Below are 21121 nucleotides of genomic sequence, written 5' to 3'. Positions count from 1 at the left end.
TCACCAGACCAGTCTTGTCTACGCACCCGGGCGTCAACTGCAAAGTTCGCCGGGTGAAGTTTGTTCTTATACAACTTCCAACGAAGTTTATAACTTCTGAAACATATATTACTACTCATATGGTTTCAGTGAATACATATTATCAATGCCCAAAACTTTAATATTTACCGTGTTGCCGAAAATACACAATCGTAGGGTTTTGGTCCATTAATTCGATGTAATGCATCTTTCAAATAAAATGGTCGTGTAAATGGGGAAGTAGCTTGCAATAAAATAAGTATAGTTATATTCGGCCTAGATGCCAAGAACTCTGATGCTCCCCATATTGATGGTGCCCAGTCTGTAGCAGTTATGGCACTTCGCTGAAATACTCTAACGTTATCTAAACAAAAAAAAGGAAGCTTACAATTTTAAATATTTATATTAATTTATTTAAACCTCAGAGCGATATTAAGCAAACAAAAAACTAAAATTGTGATAGAAGCTTCAACATCTTCGTAACACATGGAGCTACGAACCTTTGAGAGCTTGCAACGCTATTAGTGGATGGTCCGTTGAGACTGTGATATCCTCAAAGCCAGCAGTCTTAGCGGCCTCTATTGCGCGACTTAATAAACCGATTCCACCTACTTCCCGTAAATTCTTCAAACGCACTCCTTTGGAACCACCCCTTGCAAGAATAAGAACTGCAATCTCACTATTGTAAACTGAGAACAAGCTATAATAATAAAGTTAGATTGTTCCATTGACGAAAATTATGTAAATTTGATTAAGTATATCGTTGCAAAAACCACTCACGTTATTATAATCAGAACTATAGGCCACATTATTTGAGAATAATAACCGTAAACAGACGAATAAGGAACAAAAGCGAGTTCCTACAGCTCATATCACTAGCCCCCAGCTAACCAAATACTTACCAATTGTATATTACATAAGTACGATCATACGCTATTGACATGGGCAATTTCACTCAGATTACCCAAAGGAAGTCTAAAGTACGGTTAAGGAGAGATAAAAAATTCAAATACATTGACTTGTACCAAGTTATCCTTCGACACAAACGATATCATCGTCGTTAGTACGGCAAGCAGCCAATATTATAGCAACTCTTATAGGTCGTGATTGTTTATTGGTACAGGCACGTTCCATTAGATAATCGTTGCTATGTCGCAAGCGTTTGGGCCAAGATCTGAGTCATGTTAGGATACGACCTCAGAGGAACGAAATGTACGGAACAGTACCTGGATTAGAAGGGACGATAATATAGCATACACACGCAGAATCGAACGATGAATATAATCAATATAATGGTTACGAGTGTTACCAAAGCAATTTTTTTAAACTAATACATAAAGTACATAATGGACTAAAGATGAATATGTCGAAGACCAAGCTCATGACAAATAGCGTAAGACGTAGAGTTGAAGTGAACGGAGAACAGGTTGCATATGTCCATGAGTTTACATACTTAGGGCCAATAGTCTCCTTCCAGGCTCGACAAGAAAAAGAATGCAAGGCTATGAAACATCTTATGAAAGGCAAACTTCCAATCAGCATGAAGCGTAAGCTCATGGATATGTGCATACTTCCTATACTCACCTACGGCGCACAGACTTGGTCTTTAACATCCATCCAGAGGTCCAGGCTCAAGGTCTGCCAGCGAGCCATGGAGCGCAGCATACTGGGTGTACGGCTTGTAGACAGGGTCAGAAACACGACACTGCGCTCCAAAACTAAAATAGCAGACGTAGCTGAAACGGCTGCCAAGCTGAAGTGGAACTGGGCGGGCCACGTATGTCGAATGCCGGATGACTCATGGGCCAAAATAACGACGAAGTGGACCCCGCCCACTGGAAGGCGGCGGAGAGGTAGACCACGTAAAAGATGGAGAGACGAGCTGGACTCCTATAACGCAGATTGGGTACAGACCGCCGGAGATCGTTTGCAGTGGAGAGCTATGGGGGAGGCCTTTGCCCAGCAGTGGGACGATACAGGCTGATAATAATAATAATAAATAATAATACATAAAAATATTCTAATACCTTCCTATTATTAAATTAATCGCTAATCAAAACGAATTTAGAATTAAAATCGAAATCACCTATAATTTTTATAGCATGACCCCCAAAATAGATTCGGCTACGACCCCTTCTAGCCATAGGGGGCTACCCTAGTCTGTCATATTAATGTTGACTGACAGTGTTAAAATGTCATCAATGCCATTTTATGTCAATCAATATTATTGTACCGGTTGGGTGAGATCTTCGAATTCAATAAATATATTGCAATTTGACTTAAAAAGTGAATTGAAAAAATGAAAACTGTTAAAGATCTTGAAGAGGAGCTTAAAAATGTTGACAAGGAAATAAGTAAAGTCGATGCGGAGATAGCTAAATGGAAGAATCGGCAGCGAGTCCTTCACGAAAAGAAAACTTCACTTAAAAACTCTATAAACAAGCTTAAATCAGATAGCCTAGCCAGCGTAGACTGGGCGGGGACTACTTACGAGTGGTCCGACGAAGTGAACAAAACGTTGAAGAATGTGTTCAAGATTGACAACTTTAGACCCAAACAGTTAAGTGCAATAAATTCTACGTTGGCCGGTCAACATGCGATAGTAGTTATGCCTACAGGAGCAGGTAAAAGTCTCTGCTACCAGCTCCCGGCACTAGTTAAACCTGGCATTACAGTAGTAGTCTCCCCTCTAGTATCATTGATGGAAGACCAAGTGAGATCTTTGACGAAAAGAAACATACCCGCCATGTTAATCTCAAGCTCCAGCCCCAAGGAAGACACAACGCAGGCTTTAAACGCACTTAAAGATGAAAAAACAAAAATTAAACTGATCTATGCTACTCCTGAAAGATTTGCAAAAAGTAAAAGGTTTATGTCAAACTTGCAGAAATGTCACGCTGATGGCAGGCTGCAAAGAATAGCAATAGATGAAGTACATTGTTGTTCTCAGTGGGGACATGACTTCAGACCAGATTATAAGTACTTGGGTATTTTATCTAACATGTTTCCAAATGTTCCCATATTAGGGTTAACTGCAACTGCCACAGCACATGTTTTATCTGATGTACAGAAAATCTTAAACATTCCTGGCTGCTTACTTATCAAATCAACATTTAACAGACCTAATTTGTTTTACAAAATACTGGAAAAGCCCACATCACAAGAGGACTGTATCAATATATTAGAGAAATTATTAAAAGGTAGATATAAGAACGAGAGTGGTATTGTGTACACAAACAGTATCAAAGATTGTGAGGATGTCACTAATGGATTGAATAAGAGAGGGTTAAGAGTTGGCTGTTACCATGCTAACTTAGAAGCAGCTCAAAGGTCAAAGGTCCATCTCAAATGGCACGAAAAACAATACCAAGCTATAATAGCAACTGTTGCTTTTGGCATGGGGATAGACAAACCAGATGTTAGATTTGTTATACATCACACTATAAGCAAATCTATGGAGAACTATTACCAAGAGAGTGGGAGAGCAGGCAGGGATGGCCAATACGCAGAATGTGTGACATTATACAGAATGCAGGATGTTTTCAAAGTCAGTACAATGGTGTTCTCTAATGTTGGCAGCTTGGACCATCTCTATGGAATGGTGAAATACTGTCTCAATGGTTCTTTATGCAGAAGACTGTTGATAGCTGAGCATTTTGATGAGACCTGGGGTGACTCAGACTGTAACAAGATGTGTGATGTCTGTTCCAGCCCTAGTATAAGTACTAAAGAGTTGAATGTTAAAGCTTTTTGTAAAACAATAGCCAGTATTATTGAAGGAGCCGAGAAACAAGATGTCAAGTTGACAGCTCAGAAACTACTTGATGCTTGGTTTTTAAAAGGCCCAGTGAACCTTAGGCATAAGGGCAAAGAGCCTAGTATATCAAGGAGTATTGGTGAAGACGTTATAGCCTTTTTGTTAATAGGTAATTATCTTGTTGAAGATTTCCATTTCACTGCCTATTCTACTATAAGTTATATCAAAATTGGTCCCAATATGGATGCAATGGAAGATGATAGTTTCATTTTGAATATGCCTATAAGAAAATATTATAGTTTTAATTTGGAAACTCGTCCGTCTCATAATTATGAGCCAGTAGATAATAAGACTGAAGTAGTTGAAGTGAAGAAACGCAAGTCTAATGCCAGTGGTGAATCAAAGTCAAAGATAGCTAAAACAGTGATCATTGATAGTGATAGTGATTGAACATAAATATTATACTGTTTATTCATATGTTATAATTATAAACTTAACTGTTGTTTCTGCTCATAATTGGTATGTATTATGTAGGTACCACATTATGTACCAAATTTTATTTATAGGCATAAATGAATGCTTGTCTTAATGGCAGGGTTTTTTTATTCAACAACTGGCATTTTGTGTAATGTTCTATATGTTACTACAATTTGTGATTTCCCAAAAAGGAGAAAATGTTATGTAAATAGGCCAGAAAAATAAAAATCTGTTAACATTTCACTTGTTTTTACTTTAGAATAATTGTTACAAATTGTTCAAGTCTTGCTAATTATTCAGTCCACAAGAAAACCTTTGCAGAGGGAATGTTATTTCATTGACTCTTTTATGACACAAATTCAATATGGTTAACTTCTGGCCTGGTTAAAAAATAATTAGGATTCTTTTACCCGACTAACGTTACAAAAGACGATGTTACGTTATTTTGCGAATGACTTTCCTGTAGGACTTTTCAACACTACAACTATTTTAAATGCATCATCCTCTTCTTTTCCTAATATTGCCCCAGTGCCCTAACATGGCCATTGACTTTTATTGACGACGTCTCGCAGAATATTGCAGCGGCGACAACTGAGTGTATGACGTCACATTTTCTTCCTTTTCCCGCGCTCGACCAGATCCACGCACGCTCTGCTTCTTACCACTTTTCTCGGAAGGCACTGATGAATGTGCTGTAAAATAAAAGACAACTTTTAAGACAAGATAATCTTTTTGCTGTTGGTCAAACTTTTGTGAAGGGATAGTGAATGTCGACGACCCTAACTAAGATTTTCTTGATTGAAAATATAAAAAACATCGTTTTAGCCCGATTCGGCCATTCCGAGACCTATGTGTCGGCTGTCGCCGACCCAGTTACGAGTACCTATTATCGAAATACCACGGAGGCAATCATATACTACGAAACGACCCTAGCCCTGGTCACGTAAAATTTCCTTTCCCATCGAAACCAAATCTCATCTTATGTTTCGAGTTGGAAACCACGTTATAGTAAAACTAGATGTTCAACATTTTTATACATATAAAAAGATTTACCAGATGCAGGGATTTTAGTAGGCTTAGCAACACTCTCCCGACTCCTGACAGTGCTGAACCCTGAAGCCGTCGACCTGGCTGTGGAGCACTCGCTGTCAATGCCCAGACAATCTAGTGCTCGCATGCGTTCAGCTATCTGGTCCTTTATGATGTCCCGGTGTGGTCCAGCATGTCCTAAGTACTCCATCTCGGCAAGCCATTCTGTACGCTCGCGGATTTGAGTTACCACTGAAAATGACATTATTATTATTTAAAAATAATATGCTAGTCAGTACAGGCAATTATGTTAGTATATACGAGTCGAGAAGTAATTGGTACAGTGAAATTGGAAGTGCTAAATATTTGAGGAAGGTACTTCGGTATTGGAGGTAAGGGGTGTGGTAGTTAAAACTTGATTTGGAAGCTAGGTAGGTACAAAAAGACTTGTCCGCCATCCATCCTCAGTAGTAGATAGTAAGGATCGAAGTAGTAGATGCGGTAGGTACCTATAATTGTTGGTGTAACTTTAACTCCAAAGCAAGTGTTCAAGGGTTCAAAACTCTAGGCAACACATCAATGCATATAATTTTTGTTACTAAACTGCGAATAAATATTAGGTCGGAGAAAAAGTCTTTTCGCATTATAGTATGTATGAACTTGTAACTCTTTTCTCTACACAAAAAAGCTCGATGTTTGGGTACCTCACAAGCTGGCTGAAAGAAACCTAATGAACCGTGCACTCATTTGTGATTCTTGAAGCCAAAGAGATTTTATTACAAGTTCATACATACTATAATGCGAAAATACTTTTTCCCCGACCTAATATATTGTACTGGACTGCTAAAAGCTCTTACATTCGTTCCATTTTTCCTTATTGGTGGGTAGTTTCGGTTCAACTTTCTTCATACGTGTCGGCAGGACCTTCGGTTTAGGCTGTTCGTCGCTATCACCGTACGTCATCGAGTTGGCGAGCCTCTCCTTCATCAGCTCTCGGTCTTCACCACGCTTCAATGGACGATATCTAAAGAAACCGATAGACAAAATGTTTTAGGGACCATTATGTGCTACGCTTGTATCCTTGCGCTAGCTGTCGTGGTTCGATTTCTAGTGCAACAAAAATAAAATTCGATTTCTAACAGTTGTTTCTTATCGATATACTTAGTGAATAAATTAATAGTTAACAAAAGTTTTGGTTTTATTCTTAGTGACTCACCTACAAGTTCATACTTTTTGCTTTTTTCTAACATTGCTTTTTTCTAACACAATTAATCATTTTTATGATGTAGGTATACAGGTAGGTTCATAATAAGTACTGCAAAGTTCATACTTACTTGTCGAAATCAAATACACCAGATTGCCTAATCTCGGACAGTGATCGCCGGCGAGAGGTTCGCGGTCGGATCATCGGCCTTCGCACTTGAGGCGGTTGCTCGGCCCTCTTCTCCTCTTGCTGACGAAGTGCCAAGGCATTTTTCTGATTTTGTGAGAGAGTAAGCTTAGACTCTTCTAAAAGGACTGAAAATAAACCAAAAAGAACTGCAATTTCAGTAAAAGTTATTAAATATGTAGGTAGGTACCTACTCATTTTTCAGCCTATAACATGGCAGTACAAGAATCCTTTTTTAACTTCCGATTGCCGAGTGGCAACACAAGGATTTCTTTTTTAAATTTAAATTATGGCGCGTATTTTTTAAGCCGGTCAAAGAAACAGTGATTTCTATAGATTGTAAATTCCTTCGTATCGTAACTAAACACTGGATAACTATATTTTTGAAAATATACCTTTTAAAAACTGTCTTTGGTCTTCAGTAGGATTTGCAACGCGTGTGTGGAAAATACCTCCATGGGGAACGTTCTTGCTGGGCCAAGTAATATTAACAAAACCGCCAGCGTCAGGTTTTTCCATTATTTACAATAAACGCATATGAACATCGACAAAAATATATTGTTTACAAAATTTCCCGGGTTACCGAAAATCAATCACTTTTACGCTCCATTTCTCTGAACTCATTTTCAGGTTTGTTTTAGATCATAATAATTGTTGAAATGGATAACTCTGTTAGGCCTACTATTGAGAAAATAAAACTACAAGAACAGGACAACGAAGCGAGACTAAGAGAAAAACGTGAATGTAAGCTTTTTCTTTTGTTAAACGGTCTTATTTTTCGCCTTTTAGGTCAGAACCTTGTAGCCACTAAAAACCATTTTATTAATTTTTCAGTTAATGCTGCAATACTATCACTAAACCGAAACATTCATGATGCTTCGACAAACATAGAGAGACTAACGAAAGAACATCAGTCGCTTATTGTAACTACTGATAAACTGGAACAGCAGTTGACTGTTGAAAGAATTCGACAAAGAGCGCTCGCTGAACAAGTGGAAACTTCCCGCAAAGAGCTGGATGAGTTGCAAAAGTCGTCAGTAAGTATGAATAATTGTAAACAATATTTTAATTTACGATTTCATTACATCATTATCAACTAAATACCTAGGTGCGTATAAATTAGGAACACGTTAACTATACCGCATTAGAGTAAATTCTTCTTCTTTAATCGTATAATTTCGCTTCAGAACAACGGCGTGTCTGAAGTATGGGAAAAACGATCAAGATTATTCGAGACTGTACATAGTATTTCTAATAAATGCGACATTTGGGCTTTACTAATAAAACCTTCCATCGATGTAAAGCCGATCGAGATTCAGAAATATCCTAGCGAGCAAGTTGTAGTACGAGATGATACTAAAATAAAGGCGGCTATAGAAAGAAGGAATAAAGCAATTTCTACGTAATTTTTTATTGACTGAGCCCGATTTGGGGGAAGAGTTCGTTCGGTAAGTAATTAAATATTTATAATCATTTGTAGTTGATTACTAAAATTGGTGAAGAAAAGTAAAATCAGTAGATACTAATTATATTTATTGCTATTTTTGTTTTCAGGACAAGAAATGCATTACAATATTCCATGGAAATAATGGCAAATGACCAATAATTAATTATTTAATATAGAGAAGCTAAAGTAGCCATCTCTAAGTGGTAGGCTTTACGCACAAAACAATGCGTAGAAAAACATAAAAAAAAACAATGTGAAATTTGACAGTAATGACAACTGGTAACTGACAGTCGAAGAAATTAAAAATAAAATATTTTTACCCCAAAAATTCATTGAAATAACATTAAAATGAACAGACACTTGAGTAATTACTTCAGGTAGAGTATAAGGCAATATTATCTCAACATTTTACACACGAAGTACTTACCAATTACATCATCTTACGAAACTAACCCTAACTTTCTGCATGTTGTATTTTCAGGACCTTAAACCGATATTACAAGGGCAGGAGATCGTTTAGCAGTAACTTAGAGGCTAGTGAGAACGAACCAATAAAGTTTTCAACTAGTGGCGCTGCTAAAAAGACAGTAAAACCCGTAGTAAGGAAAGTAAACACTGAAATGCCTTGGTACCAACCTTATTCAGTTGTTGGTAGTGTTACAGTATTCTTACTATACTTCTGCGTATTCAGAGAAGAGAGTGACATAGACAAGGAGTTCGACAAGACCTTGTATGAGAGAATAAAGGGTTTGGAAAAAGAACAACTGTTACAGTCATACAGATTCAATAAAGAACATGGGAAAAGTGTTGCCGAGATAGAACAGAGGTTAAAAGAATTGGAAGAAATAGAACGACAAGCCGCCACCGAAGTAGCATAGATGTTTAAGAGAAATAGTCATTTGTAATTTATTTTCTTAGAATAATATTGTTGTCATTATACTTTAGGTCAAACATATAAAGCGGTTTTCATTATCCTATACTAACCAAATCATTTAACTTGTCTCAGGATCTTTGGATGCTGCACAAACTATCAAGTAACTAACTTGAACTAAGAAATTAGTAGGTTCGACACAGTTGTAGCATTTTAGTAATCATTGTGGGTGGGTTATTATGCATCCACAACTATTATCCTAACTGCACACTTTTGCAGAGATAAACAAAAGATATTATTATAGATGTAACTAATCTGATCTTAGAATTAATATCCCAATATTATATTATTTTCGTAAATCGAACCAGTAATACCAGGATGATAGTGGCTTAGCTTTTTTAACATAATTTGCACTGTTATCATTTCGTGGAAATGCTCAGGTACATAGAATAATGAGAATTAATTAATTGAATTAAACACAAATAGGGAAAAACAGGTAGATAGGTACCTAGTCTACTTGGAATTTAATTCCTTTTTTTCATGTATGATCTAATTTTCAAACACACAATACTGCTCTACCCTTACAGTAACTTGGTAGGTATATAATTGTACATACCAAGCTTAATACCTCCATAGTATATAGTTACTACGAAAGTGACTAGGCTACAAATAAGGCAAGATCCTACTCTTGCATGTGGCAAATTTAACAAAGTGATACATGATATTTTAGAGAAAAACAGTCAGTCTTGCTCTCTGAAAGATTATGTGTAGGCAACTGATATTATGTTTCTGTATTTGAACATAGGAATATTGTTTAAATAATAGATTGTCAGTTGCTAATGCAGAAGCCTTTCTCTATTGATTAAAACAATCATCAAAATTGGTGCACCGAGTAAAAAGTTATGAGTAAACTAACAGAAAAAAATACAGTCGAATTGAGAACGTCCTCCTTTTTTCAAGTCTGTCCCTCATTTCATAAACACATTTTTGAGAGGAAGAGAGTTCATAATATTGTGCGCAAATACCTACTCTAGAAAAACATAAACAATTACGTCACGAGCGCCTATGAGATAACTAGGTAGGTAGGTACCTACAGCTTTTACCGCCAATTTAAAAAGACCGTTATGATAATAAATATGACGTTATAGTAATGCGTAGTTTAAATCGTAACAGTTAATTATGTAGAAATATTGTTTATTTGATGACTAATTGTGTAGTGTAATATAATGAAACTTCATAGAATTTATAAGAAAGAACTGACTCATCTTTTGCCAAGAATGTTGCAATATACTACTGCCGACTGCTACATTTTTATAGAGTATAAGTTCTTATCTCAGTTATTTTATCATTATAGATAAATAGGCTGAAAGATATCTATCATTGAATATTTTTGTGTATTATGTGTGTATATAACATAGTGTTAATGTGTTTTAGATCATGGGGCCGAGGGCTGGAATTGAAACAATCTCATGTTAGACCCTAATCAAATTTATTAACACCAAAATTTCTCATTACACATCATAAAGTGCATTTACGCCAAACACAGAATCACACTGAACGTGGTTGACAATATTACCTATTAAACTACTTAAGAAGTAAAAATTACCACAAATTACTAACCAAGGCTATATTGTCTGTACATGAAACTAAACCATTGCCAATGGCAGCTCTTGGTTATATTTCATACACACACATCTTTAAACTTACATAATAATTGATGTATTTAATAAACTCAGTTCTGCTGCATCCTTATCTTAAATGAATATAATGTTAATTAAAAATTAAACATGAGACATTGTAAAAATGTTATGGAATTTAGATCTATTGAATTACAAATAATTTACGATTATAGTATACTAGTGCTAAATTTAAGCACGCTCGCCACGGATTCGTCGGGCGAGCTGGATATCTTTAGGCATGATGGTGACACGCTTGGCGTGGATGGCGCACAAGTTGGTGTCTTCGAACAGGCCCACGAGGTAAGCCTCACTGGCTTCCTGAAATTAGAACATACAATAATTTAGCTTTGAAGATTTTTATTACTTATAACACGCGAAATGAGAAAATAGCACAAGAACCCACCTGCAGAGCGCCAATAGCGGCTGACTGGAAACGCAAGTCAGTTTTGAAATCTTGAGCGATTTCTCTTACGAGACGCTGGAATGGCAGCTTACGAATAAGCAACTCAGTAGATTTCTGGTAACGACGGATTTCTCGCAACGCTACAGTACCAGGGCGGTAACGATGAGGTTTCTTCACTCCACCAGTACTTGGCGCCGATTTACGGGCTGCTTTTGTAGCCAGCTGTTTGCGGGGAGCTTTACCTCCCGTGGATTTACGAGCAGTCTGCTTGGTACGAGCCATATTTTACTAAAATAAAAAAAATAACAATTTATAGGCAACATTGATTTCAACACACCCAAGAGCTCAGGAGAATACCAGCATAATTGTAGTTATTCCTTGATATTTTTAGTCAAAATTGTCACTTATTAGTATATACACTGATTTACACACCTTTTTCAGTAAAATTCAAAGATAAAACACGATTTTTCAATTAAATTGATGCAGTGGACGCACAACAAAGATCATATGCTCAAGATGGCGTCGAACGGAATAGAGCGGGTGAAACTGACGCCAAAGTTTCTACGAGTCGATTGGCTGGGTACAATGAATTTCGGAACACGTTATTGGTCGAAAATGTAGGCCTTGCTATTGGAGGATCAATTTGGAGTTTTTGGAAGGAAGTCTCTTTATTGGCGGAGACTAATTTCAAGTGTTGCCATAAATGTCTTAAATAAAAAATATTGATATTCTTTTCTTTTCATGAAGGATACTCTGATGCCTGGACCAGGGTTGCCTATACCGGCTGCTGTATCCCCATATACGTTTCGCCAGACAAAATAGTAAATATGAGTGCGCCAATATGCATTAAAACAATGCTAGATCATTGTGATAGAAGCTTTTTTTTTAACGGACTTTCAGCGTTCATTAAGTATTAATTAATCAGGATAACCATATATTATTAACAAAGCTCTAAACTATCTTTTCGTTTGTTATATTTCGACAAGAAAGGGTACCTACCTTTACGTCTGTAATTAGAGTGTAAACCTGGTAGAAAGTACCTACTTTACTTTACTTATTGAACAGATTACTCCAGTCACTTGTTTTTTTAAATTTTTCGTTTCAATATCAAAACTGTAAAGCAAAAATATCAGTAGCAGAAGAAGAAGGCTTAGAAAACTTTATCAAATAGTCTCTTGTTTATTTTCATTCTTATAGAAAATGTACCGACTTAATCAACGTATTAAGTTATCAATTTATGCTTGTTCCTGAACATAGAATTCCGAACAAAAAATAATAGGTTTTTTTTTGTATGTAGAAATACTTTCATTTTGTTCCATCCATTGTTGTTGTTATTTGATGCAGCAGCATGTCCTATTTTTTGTCTCGGTTCTTCAATGCACTTCAACCCGTGGGTAGAGCGAGCCCAATAGAAAACATACAACTTGACAGCTCTGTCAATTGATTGAGCTTAATATTTTTTTGTGGCCGAAATTAAGTTTGGCTTGTGAGATAACGCTGAAATAAGTTCAAGGCCACTTTAAAATAAATTGTTATGTGATTTCTTTATTATTTAGTTCATATTTTAACTTTATTTACATTTTTTACCTTTCTAAAATATTATGTATCACGTGATCGTATATTGAATTTTAATTGGTTGTCGGTGAGCGTGCCCTGCGCGACGCGAGAGGCGCAATAATAGTTTTCCAAAATGCCGTCGGAATCTAAACCTTTGTTAGCAGCTCAAACAGAAAAACCAAATCATTATAAGTAATTTCTGCTTTTTATACCTTTCGTATTTGTGAAGTGATAGTGTTTTATATGAGGCATAATGTGGTTTATGTCGCGTTAAGCTCACAACTCTGTTTCAGATATCTAAAGGAGTTTCGTGTAGAGCAGTGTCCGTCTTTCTTACAACACAAATGTACACAACATAGACCTTTTACATGTTTTCATTGGCATTTTAATAACCAAAGAAGACGAAGACCTGTTAGAAAAAGAGATGGAACTTTCAATTATAGCGCAGATAACTATTGTACCAAATATAATGAGACATCGGGCATTTGTGAGGATGGAGACGAGTGAGTGTCTTTGCTTTGTTTGTTTTCCTTTACGATGATTGTTCAGTTTTGTTTATTTCTTTAACTAACAAATCGATTTCGAATTGGTATATCTTTGTATTTGTAACAAATAAGATTCTTTTTACGTTATGGTTTCCATAACATTTTGTTTACGGCTATCTCAAGGGTAATCCGACCAAATTGTAGATGTGTGAGTATAAAAAGAACGCGTCTTCATTCATGAACGTTGTGCATTTTGTAGGGTAATATTGATGTGGCCTATTGTTTGTTCCCAAGCCCAACTAAGTAATCTGAGCTAATCTTATTTATTTATCTTTGTTGTTGTTAAATATTGAAAAATATGTATTATTTAATACTTATAATGAGAAGTTATTATTACATATTTCAGTTACATTGCATATTTCATTGTCAATATTAATATTGAAGTAATGACACTTAAAAACATACTGATGTAAACATATTTAGTACAGACTAGTACAGAGAGATGTTCTGAAAATCAATAACTAAGTCTAGCAAAGACAATGCACATGCTTTTTACTTTTTTTTAATGTAGGGTAATTTTAATTCTGTGGAGATCTAACCAATAATTAAAATAAGTACTCTATGTAAACATTACTAAATTCATATAAGACTCAATTTTCCTTTAAGAATGAGTCATTTTGTTATTTGTTAATATATTTCAGATGTTTCCTTATAATGTTTCACATTTAACTAGAATTATTATCAATTCTGAAAATGTGAATTGAGTATTTTCCATTGATGAAGTCCTCAAATGAACTAAAACAATATGATTTTGATTACTCATTTTATGTTCAGTGTAACTTACCTAGTGACTACAGGAAGTAATAAATAATACTTCTTTTCTTTATAAAAATCATGCACTCACCTTCCCTGAGTATAATTAAAAAAAAAACTGATTGTTTATGTTAAAAGCATTAGCGGTATCAAAAACTATCTTTGTCAATGAATGCATGAGTATAAAAAAACAAAAAAAAGTACATAAGCCATCAAATTGATCTTTTGTTATCTGGAGGTTAAGAAGCACTATCTAATAGTGTTATAGTATGCAAAATATTATGTTTAGTTTAAGTTGTAACAAGTATAGTATTTCTCCTAACTCTCTTGTATTTACTTTTGCCTATGTCACGGGGTCTTGCAGACATACTTACTTATAGCACAGATTAAACATGTAAAAAGCATAAACACACTGATTTGACTTTTTTATGGGTATATGCAATTATTTTTTATTTAAATCTAAGAATATGTTATGAATAAACTTAAGTTTTAAAGCTATAGTCAAGAAAATTAAAAGAATCATTGTTTGAGTTGTGATTGTTCATATATTTAACATAAAATATTAATGAATTATTAATTTATTTACCTAATAACATAAATAGCATGCAAAAGAAGAGTAGTACATTTAATTTCTCTTATTAGAATAACATGCATACTATTATGATACTAAATTAAAATACACAGATTTTACCATAACAAGGTTTTTAACTGGTAGGGGAGAAAGAAAGTTAAAATTCATAACTAATAGCATTTTGTTTTAGAAAGAAAATGTATAAATATAATTGTTTGTGACAAAAAAATTACAACATTCGCCGTTATTCCACAGATGTCCATACTTACATCGTACCGCAGGTGACACAGAACGTAGATATCACCTCCGATATTACAAGACTTGTATGTGCGTCCACGACACGGACGCTAGGGGACTGTGTACTAAGAATGGCGCCCACTGTGCGTTCGCGCACGGCGCCCCCGACCTCAGACCACCGGTACTTGACATGAGAGAGTTGCAGGCTTTAGAGAACCCTGACGCGGCGGACGGTGACGCCGCCGCGCCTAACGCTTTAGACAGAGAAAGAAATTTGCAGAATGAAGACCCTAAGTGGCAAGGTAACAAAATAAAAACTTTGTGAATTTTGTCTTTTTTTTATAAAGAGGATGTATGTAATTTTTCCTTATTTTCCAGATACGAATTATGTGTTATCATCATATAAAACGGAGCCATGTAAAAGACCACCTAGGTTATGTAGACAAGGATATGCCTGTCCTCAATATCACAATAGTAAAGTGAGTATTTGTTCAGTATATACTTGATGAAACTTATGCCATTCGTTCTTAGTACATTCAATAGTGATTAACAATGTCATTTAATATTTTCCAGGATAAGCGTAGGTCTCCAAGAAAATATAAATATCGTAGCACACCATGTCCTAATGTAAAGCACGGCGAGGAGTGGGGCGAGCCCAGTAACTGTGAGGCGGGCGATGCGTGCGGCTACTGTCACACGCGCACCGAGCAACAGTTCCACCCCGAGATATACAAGTCCACCAAGTGTAACGACGTGCAGCAGGCCGGCTACTGCCCGCGCGGACTCTTCTGTGCTTTCGCGCACGTCGAACGTGAGTCTCACAGTTTTAACGTCGATACCTTCAGCCGCTTTAGTAAATTTTGTTATATAATGTTCGTTCACTGGCAGCCGAGGAAATGACCGGCGGGCGCGAGATGGGCGGCCCGCTGGAGTGCGGCACCAACCTCGCCGAGCTGCTGTCGTCGGCGCTGCCGCCCGACAAGAAGGCCAGCGAGCCGCGCGCCGCGTCCCCGCCCGCCGCGCACTCCAACGGCAGCGGCGACGGCTCCGAGTGCGCCTCCACGTCCAGCGGCGGCTCCGGCGGCCGGCCCGCGCCCCGCGCGCTGCTGCCGCTGGCGGCCTTCGGCGAGCACGACGAGCCCGCGCCCGCGCCGCAGCACTCCGTGTGGGGCGCGCGCTCCGGCGCCTTCGACACCACCGTGCTGCAGGAGGTGGTCGGCAACGCGCTGCCGCGCGACGACATGCACCTCGACGACCCGATCAACCTCGTGGCGTCGCTGGACCGCGACCTGTCGGACGGCGAGGGGCTGCTGGGCGGCTCGGCGCCCGTCAACATCCCGCAGGCGCGCAACGCGCTGCGCGGCTTCAGCCCGCCGGCGGGCGGCTCGCCGCTGCCGCCCTTCCTGCGCTACGCGAGCGACGCCGAGCGGCTGTTCGGCGCGCACGCCATGAAGGCGGGCTCGTTCGGCGGCGGCGGCTTCGAGTTCGCGGGCGCGTCGCCCGAGCTGTCGCGCCTGCGCGAGGAGGTGGTGGTGTCGCGCGCCACCGTGGCGCGCTGGGACGAGCGCGTGGCGCAGGCGCGCTCGGCCTGCGAGGCGTGGAAGCGCGAGGTGGACGAGGCGGGGCGCGCGGCCGCGCTGGCCGAGCGCCAGCGCGACGAGGCGCTGGCGCACGCGCTGTCGCTGCGGCGCGAGCTGGACGCGGCGCGCGCGGCGCTGGGCCCGCGCCGCGAGCTGCGGGGACTGCCGCTCACCACGCTCAAGGCGCTGCAGGCGCAGGCGCGCGCCGAGCTGGAGGACATCGAGAAGGTGCTGTACCTGGAGACGGCCACCAAGTGCATGGTGTGCGAGGAGCAGCCGCGCTCCGTGACGCTGGGCCCCTGCAACCACTACGTGCTGTGCGACAAGTGCGCGGGCACCACGGACGAGTGCCCCTACTGCCAGACGCCCGTGCAGCACCACCAGTAGCCCGACGTGACAGTTGAACGTGCATTCTGTCTAAATTTTGCTATTCGGAAGACGTAGGGGCGAGGTAAATTATGTTCGAGACGATGACGACGATGGAAATTTTCATAGCGAGGCCTCATATATTTAACGCAGAGTCGGTGTACGATACGCTTTGGTATCGTACGATCCGTGCATCCTTTTAACCCAACAGAGTAACCGCAGCAATAAAGTAGTTGACGATTGACTTCCCTCGTTCACTGGTTCACCAAAATAACTGACGAGTTGTAACGCTAACGACGTACTATTCTCATAGTACGAGGTGAGCGGTGGCGTGCACACGACGAGGACGCATACTTAGATACATAACGTTATGGGTGACTAATGCTTTTGATGTTAACATTTCTGTTTGGTAGCCTCTCATGTTAGTGGACTGTTGCTTTGACTCGTAAGAAACATACAAATATATATTATTATAGGTATTTATGAGGTTTTATCTTGAAATTAAACTTTGTGGTTATGCTTTCACCAATGATCGTAGGTGTTAAGAAATTTTGTAACGATTTGGATATTCTCACTGTGACTCAATTTATATGTAAGGTATTGATGTTGATGGAAGCACCGCCATGAATATTAGTGATTATAAAATATTGAGAAAATTAAATGTAGTATTTAGTTTTATACAGATATCTACAAATCATTTTACATATTCAGATTAGAGTAATAATTATAACTATGTACTCCAAGTTAAGCGAGAACCGGCGCGACTACGCGTGGCTTGATTCGGCTTCCTCCAGTTCGTTTATTCATATTTCACTAATATGTAGCCATCTAAGGACCAATTTTTTCTATAAAACGTATTGTAATACCGAGTACAGCTTGTCCGTCGACGCGAGGTGAGTACTGCGGACTAGTGCGGACTAACTGAGTAATGCGAAGTAATGACGAGAGACGCGAGGTCCGCGGGTCAGCGCCACGCGACATGTTTCAATAATTTTACAATTTAGCGAGTTTTAACAAGTTACCCACTGTTCAAATTTTAAGTCCAGTTTATTGAATTTGCAATTTGATAGTTCGTTCACTAGATGTTTCATGGATGCCATGAGACTAATGTTGATTGATACATAATCAGTATATGAGGAGCGTTAATTTGCTTAAATGATTATCGTAAGTAGATTTTAACTTGATTTTTGTTATGCCCGCGATATTAGGGGACGGCGTTGTCAGTTCATATTTGAAGAATGAGGGGCTGAGTGACTATGTGTACAAATGTGACGTCATAGTTCAACATTATCTGCAAATTAAGTTATGATGCATTTGAATGACTTATCTTTTCATACACTTGTTATAAAACTTATAGGTATTATAATTATTGTAATTAGCGTCGCCGTCTCCTGAGCTCGCATGTTAAGTAGATGTTGACACAAAACTATGTAGCATTTTATATTTACATTCCTAAATGATAATTAGATGTTATTTATTTTTCAACTATTAGCTCCCGTTCTAAAGTTGACGAACTCCGATTGGCGATTGCGTTGTACGTACGCAGACAAATATTTTAAAATATTCTTAAGTTAAAAGTAGTGATTCAAAGTTAATAAATCAGTAATCGTTTTCAACTTTCCAAGGAGCACATTAACGCATTTATTTATAATTTTTGAACTGGCTTTACATTTAATAATGTTTCATAAAGTATTTTAGAATCGAAACTATTTTATCTCCATTTAAATGTTTCGCCTTAGGGCAGATTGTTTCTGAACACCAATTTAATAAACAAATAAGATTCCTAAAACCACGTTTTATACAAATGTTTATTTCAATTTTGCTACTTTAAACATATTTATACTATAAAAAACTCTTGAAATATTTTTTTTGTATCGATATAATAATGTAATAGTAATAACAAATTTAACTTAGAGATGTAACTTAGATTTAAGTAGTGTTTTCAAATTGTAATGGACATTGTTTTAAGTGTGTAGAAGCGTCTTGTATCGTAAACAGAAGCAATATGACCACAGCCGCCTTTTATAATATTCAGATATATGATTGTTGATGATGGGGCGCCGCGCAGCGGGGCCGTGCTCACTTAACAAGTTATAACAAGCTAAGTAACTCATTGTTTGTACAAACCCTCATGTGACTGACACGCTACACTGACATGTCTTCGTGTCCCAACGAGATGTAACTATCTCTGTCATTTACCATAACACATTTAATTTGGTTAATTGCTAGAAATTAAAAATAATAATAATTAAATAATAATTATTGCAATATATTGACACTTCGCCTCTTAATTCGCCATTGAAACGGTTTAGCAAGTTTGTTAAATATTAATTACTGTTTGTGAAGGATGACAAATGATTCACAGAGTGGGATATTGTCTTTCCAAATATAATTGCAATTGATGAGTACAATTAAAATTGCAAGTGATATTGGTAAATGACAAACTTTGTGACACGAAGAATACTAAAATACAGACAATAAGCAGCCCTGCATCATTGAAACATACTGTGTGTGTAGACATAACCTGTAGTAATGTTGTCAATGTACCTAATAACAAAAGCAATATTGTTAGTATATAGTAACATAATATATTTTGTTATATCGTTGTGCTCTCTACAAGTTCTTTAAGTCGCTTGGACGCGTTGTGAAAATATATATTTTATATTCGAATTTATGCTTTAATAATGCAGGCGAACAAGCTTCTAAGGCCTCCGTACACTAGCAACACTTCCAAAATAAGTAACGTTTAATTATCTAGTGTTCTCAGGCCACTATGTAGTGTCAATCACATAGAACTGTATGTTTTTCGTTTGAAGTGAATTATTTAATGAAACGAGTATGTGACACGATTGCCTTATGAGACGTCATCGCTACGCGACGCGGCCATCTTACAATAAGGTCAACACGGCACATTTTGTGTACTGGATTGGTTTAAAGGAATAAGATCTCACAGGAATAAGGCTTTGAGATTAGAGTAACTGCAATCTAAATCATTGGAATAAGTGTTTGAAATCAATATCGATCTGAATCATTGTTCCTTAACGATAGGACTAAGCGTTTGTTACGGCTAGAAATCGTGTACGTACGTTATTTTATTATGACTATTTATAATTGGCTTATGTCCAATTAATCCGTCATTATAAAATTGCTAACAACGATTATCTTAATGTCTGACAAAAATACAATTACTTGATGTTTACAATATTTTGATAACAATTTTCTTGCGTATTAGCCGTAACATATCAACTGCTTTATTAAAATTATATTTGTATAATGGAACTAATCGAGTATAGTTTGGTATTTGGCAAAGTGATCGTATCTTTTGATGTAAGATGTACGCTTCATTATTGTATGTGTATTGGGATGAAAATTTCATTATTTTATGAGTAGAATTTAAAATGTAATTGAAGGATAGTGGAGTTCTCTTAACATTGGATGGAAATGCGGCTCTAAATGGAATTGCACTATTCATATAAATGTAGTATGTGTGAGTGAGACAGCTATAACACCGCGTGATATCGTATTTGAGACATATTGAGTAGTGGCGCGAAACAAAATGTTCTGTGTGGCCATAGCGTATATAAATAGTATATAGCTTGCTAATGATTTGAGATTTAGATGTGTATTAGAGTCGATATTTATTTTTATATAGAAATCTTTATCACATGGAGAGTGTAATTTTGTTGATGAAATTTTGTAGTTGCTATAATAATATTGCGTGGATCCTATCTGTACCTCGAGGTGTTTGCTGACTACAGACTAGTACTGACTACAGGCGTGGTGTGGTTCTTGTTGTTGTGTTATGTTTTATCCTCGTTTTAAGCAATTATTTTATTCAACATTTATAAACAATATTTACGGTTTGCATTTTGTTTTTAGTTTGTTAAAGGACCAATGTAGTTTAAAGGCTTTGAAGGTTTTTTACATTATGCATAATAACAGCATTCGACTATTTTACTTAATATATATTTACATATTTTTTAATTTTATTTAATTTTTAGGTAGGTAGGTCCAACAAATTCTTTCAAATTTTTAATTGTTAAATTAGAATGTTGTAGTAGTTAACCAATTGAGACATGCATTCACACTCACCCGCTGGAGATCAAAATGTTTTTATTATTTTTTTATTTATTACAAAAATATGCATTATAGCTTCTAATATCATAGTAGATATTTTTTAAATAAATAATTTTCAAATCCATGTGATACAAACGTGTAACAGAGATGTGAAGATTATAATTATTACTAGATAGGTAGGTTTAATAAATTTTAAATTCCATTCAATAGCATACGTGTTTTATTTATCTGCCATGTAATCCTAACCCCTACTAATCCTCCTGTGTTTAAAGTGTCGGGCACTTAAAATTTGAAGCCCGGCTAAGAATGAGCCAATCCATACTAATATTAATTTCCGAAGCCTTTGTCTATAAACTGCTGAATT

The 21121-nt window shown here is 37.4% G+C and overlaps 5 protein-coding genes across 5 annotated transcripts; 3 read left to right on the top strand and 2 right to left on the bottom strand.

Annotated features, from left to right (window-relative positions):
- Nucleotides 1–2243: 2243 nt before the first annotated feature.
- LOC142974638 (ATP-dependent DNA helicase Q1-like) lies at nt 2244–4402 on the top strand. The gene has a single exon (XM_076117087.1). It carries the CDS (start codon nt 2318–2320, stop codon nt 4223–4225), a length of 1908 nt encoding a protein of 635 aa, XP_075973202.1. The 5' UTR covers nt 2244–2317; the 3' UTR covers nt 4226–4402.
- Nucleotides 4403–4565: 163 nt separating this feature from the next.
- LOC142974640 (UPF0193 protein EVG1 homolog) lies at nt 4566–7255 on the bottom strand. Its single transcript, XM_076117089.1, has 5 exons — nt 7067–7255; nt 6616–6799; nt 6139–6305; nt 5306–5533; nt 4566–4944 (listed from the first exon to the last, which is right to left on the bottom strand). Exons 1-5 carry the CDS (start codon nt 7188–7190, stop codon nt 4805–4807), a joined length of 843 nt encoding a protein of 280 aa, XP_075973204.1. The 5' UTR covers nt 7191–7255; the 3' UTR covers nt 4566–4804.
- Nucleotides 7256–8340: 1085 nt separating this feature from the next.
- LOC142974641 (uncharacterized) lies at nt 8341–9077 on the top strand. Its single transcript, XM_076117090.1, has 2 exons — nt 8341–8495; nt 8600–9077. Exons 1-2 carry the CDS (start codon nt 8467–8469, stop codon nt 8994–8996), a joined length of 426 nt encoding a protein of 141 aa, XP_075973205.1. The 5' UTR covers nt 8341–8466; the 3' UTR covers nt 8997–9077.
- A 1382-nt stretch (nt 9078–10459) lies between these two features.
- Nucleotides 10460–11661, bottom strand: LOC142974723 (histone H3.3A). Its single transcript, XM_076117208.1, has 3 exons — nt 11504–11661; nt 11072–11359; nt 10460–10986 (listed from the first exon to the last, which is right to left on the bottom strand). Exons 2-3 carry the CDS (start codon nt 11351–11353, stop codon nt 10858–10860), a joined length of 411 nt encoding a protein of 136 aa, XP_075973323.1. The 5' UTR covers nt 11354–11359; nt 11504–11661; the 3' UTR covers nt 10460–10857.
- An 809-nt stretch (nt 11662–12470) lies between these two features.
- unk (RING finger protein unk) lies at nt 12471–20967 on the top strand. Its single transcript, XM_076117086.1, has 6 exons — nt 12471–12820; nt 12922–13131; nt 14753–15036; nt 15113–15213; nt 15308–15545; nt 15623–20967. The coding sequence occupies exons 1-6, from the start codon at nt 12762–12764 to the stop codon at nt 16699–16701; spliced, it is 1971 nt and encodes a 656-aa protein (XP_075973201.1). The 5' UTR covers nt 12471–12761; the 3' UTR covers nt 16702–20967.
- The last annotated feature ends 154 nt before the right edge of the window (nt 20968–21121 follow it).

The sequence above is a fragment of the Anticarsia gemmatalis genome, chromosome 8 (genome assembly GCF_050436995.1).
Source record: "Anticarsia gemmatalis isolate Benzon Research Colony breed Stoneville strain chromosome 8, ilAntGemm2 primary, whole genome shotgun sequence".
Taxonomy (NCBI): domain Eukaryota; kingdom Metazoa; phylum Arthropoda; class Insecta; order Lepidoptera; family Erebidae; genus Anticarsia; species Anticarsia gemmatalis.
This window is presented reverse-complemented; position numbering and strand designations above follow the sequence as displayed.

What these genes read in the sequence shown, in the direction of transcription:
- LOC142974723 (XM_076117208.1), bottom strand. Translation starts at nt 11,353, where the DNA reads ATGGCTCGTACCAAGCAGACTGCTCGTAAATCCACGGGAGGTAAAGCT. An exon ending in CCGCTATTGGCGCTCTGCAG is followed by an intron (nt 10,987 to 11,071) that starts GTGGGTTCTTGT and finishes TTCTAATTTCAG; the next exon opens with GAAGCCAGTGAGGCTTACCT.
- unk (XM_076117086.1), top strand. Translation starts at nt 12,762, where the DNA reads ATGCCGTCGGAATCTAAACCTTTGTTAGCAGCTCAAACAGAAAAACCA. An exon ending in GAAAAACCAAATCATTATAA is followed by an intron (nt 12,821 to 12,921) that starts GTAATTTCTGCT and finishes ACTCTGTTTCAG; the next exon opens with ATATCTAAAGGAGTTTCGTG. An exon ending in TGCTTTCGCGCACGTCGAAC is followed by an intron (nt 15,546 to 15,622) that starts GTGAGTCTCACA and finishes GTTCACTGGCAG; the next exon opens with CCGAGGAAATGACCGGCGGG.
- LOC142974640 (XM_076117089.1), bottom strand. Translation starts at nt 7,190, where the DNA reads ATGGAAAAACCTGACGCTGGCGGTTTTGTTAATATTACTTGGCCCAGC. An exon ending in TAAGGAAAAATGGAACGAAT is followed by an intron (nt 5,534 to 6,138) that starts GTAAGAGCTTTT and finishes TGTCATTTTCAG; the next exon opens with TGGTAACTCAAATCCGCGAG. An exon ending in TACTAAAATCCCTGCATCTG is followed by an intron (nt 4,945 to 5,305) that starts GTAAATCTTTTT and finishes TTTATTTTACAG; the next exon opens with CACATTCATCAGTGCCTTCC.
- LOC142974638 (XM_076117087.1), top strand. Translation starts at nt 2,318, where the DNA reads ATGAAAACTGTTAAAGATCTTGAAGAGGAGCTTAAAAATGTTGACAAG.
- LOC142974641 (XM_076117090.1), top strand. Translation starts at nt 8,467, where the DNA reads ATGAACAGACACTTGAGTAATTACTTCAG. An exon ending in CACTTGAGTAATTACTTCAG is followed by an intron (nt 8,496 to 8,599) that starts GTAGAGTATAAG and finishes TTGTATTTTCAG; the next exon opens with GACCTTAAACCGATATTACA.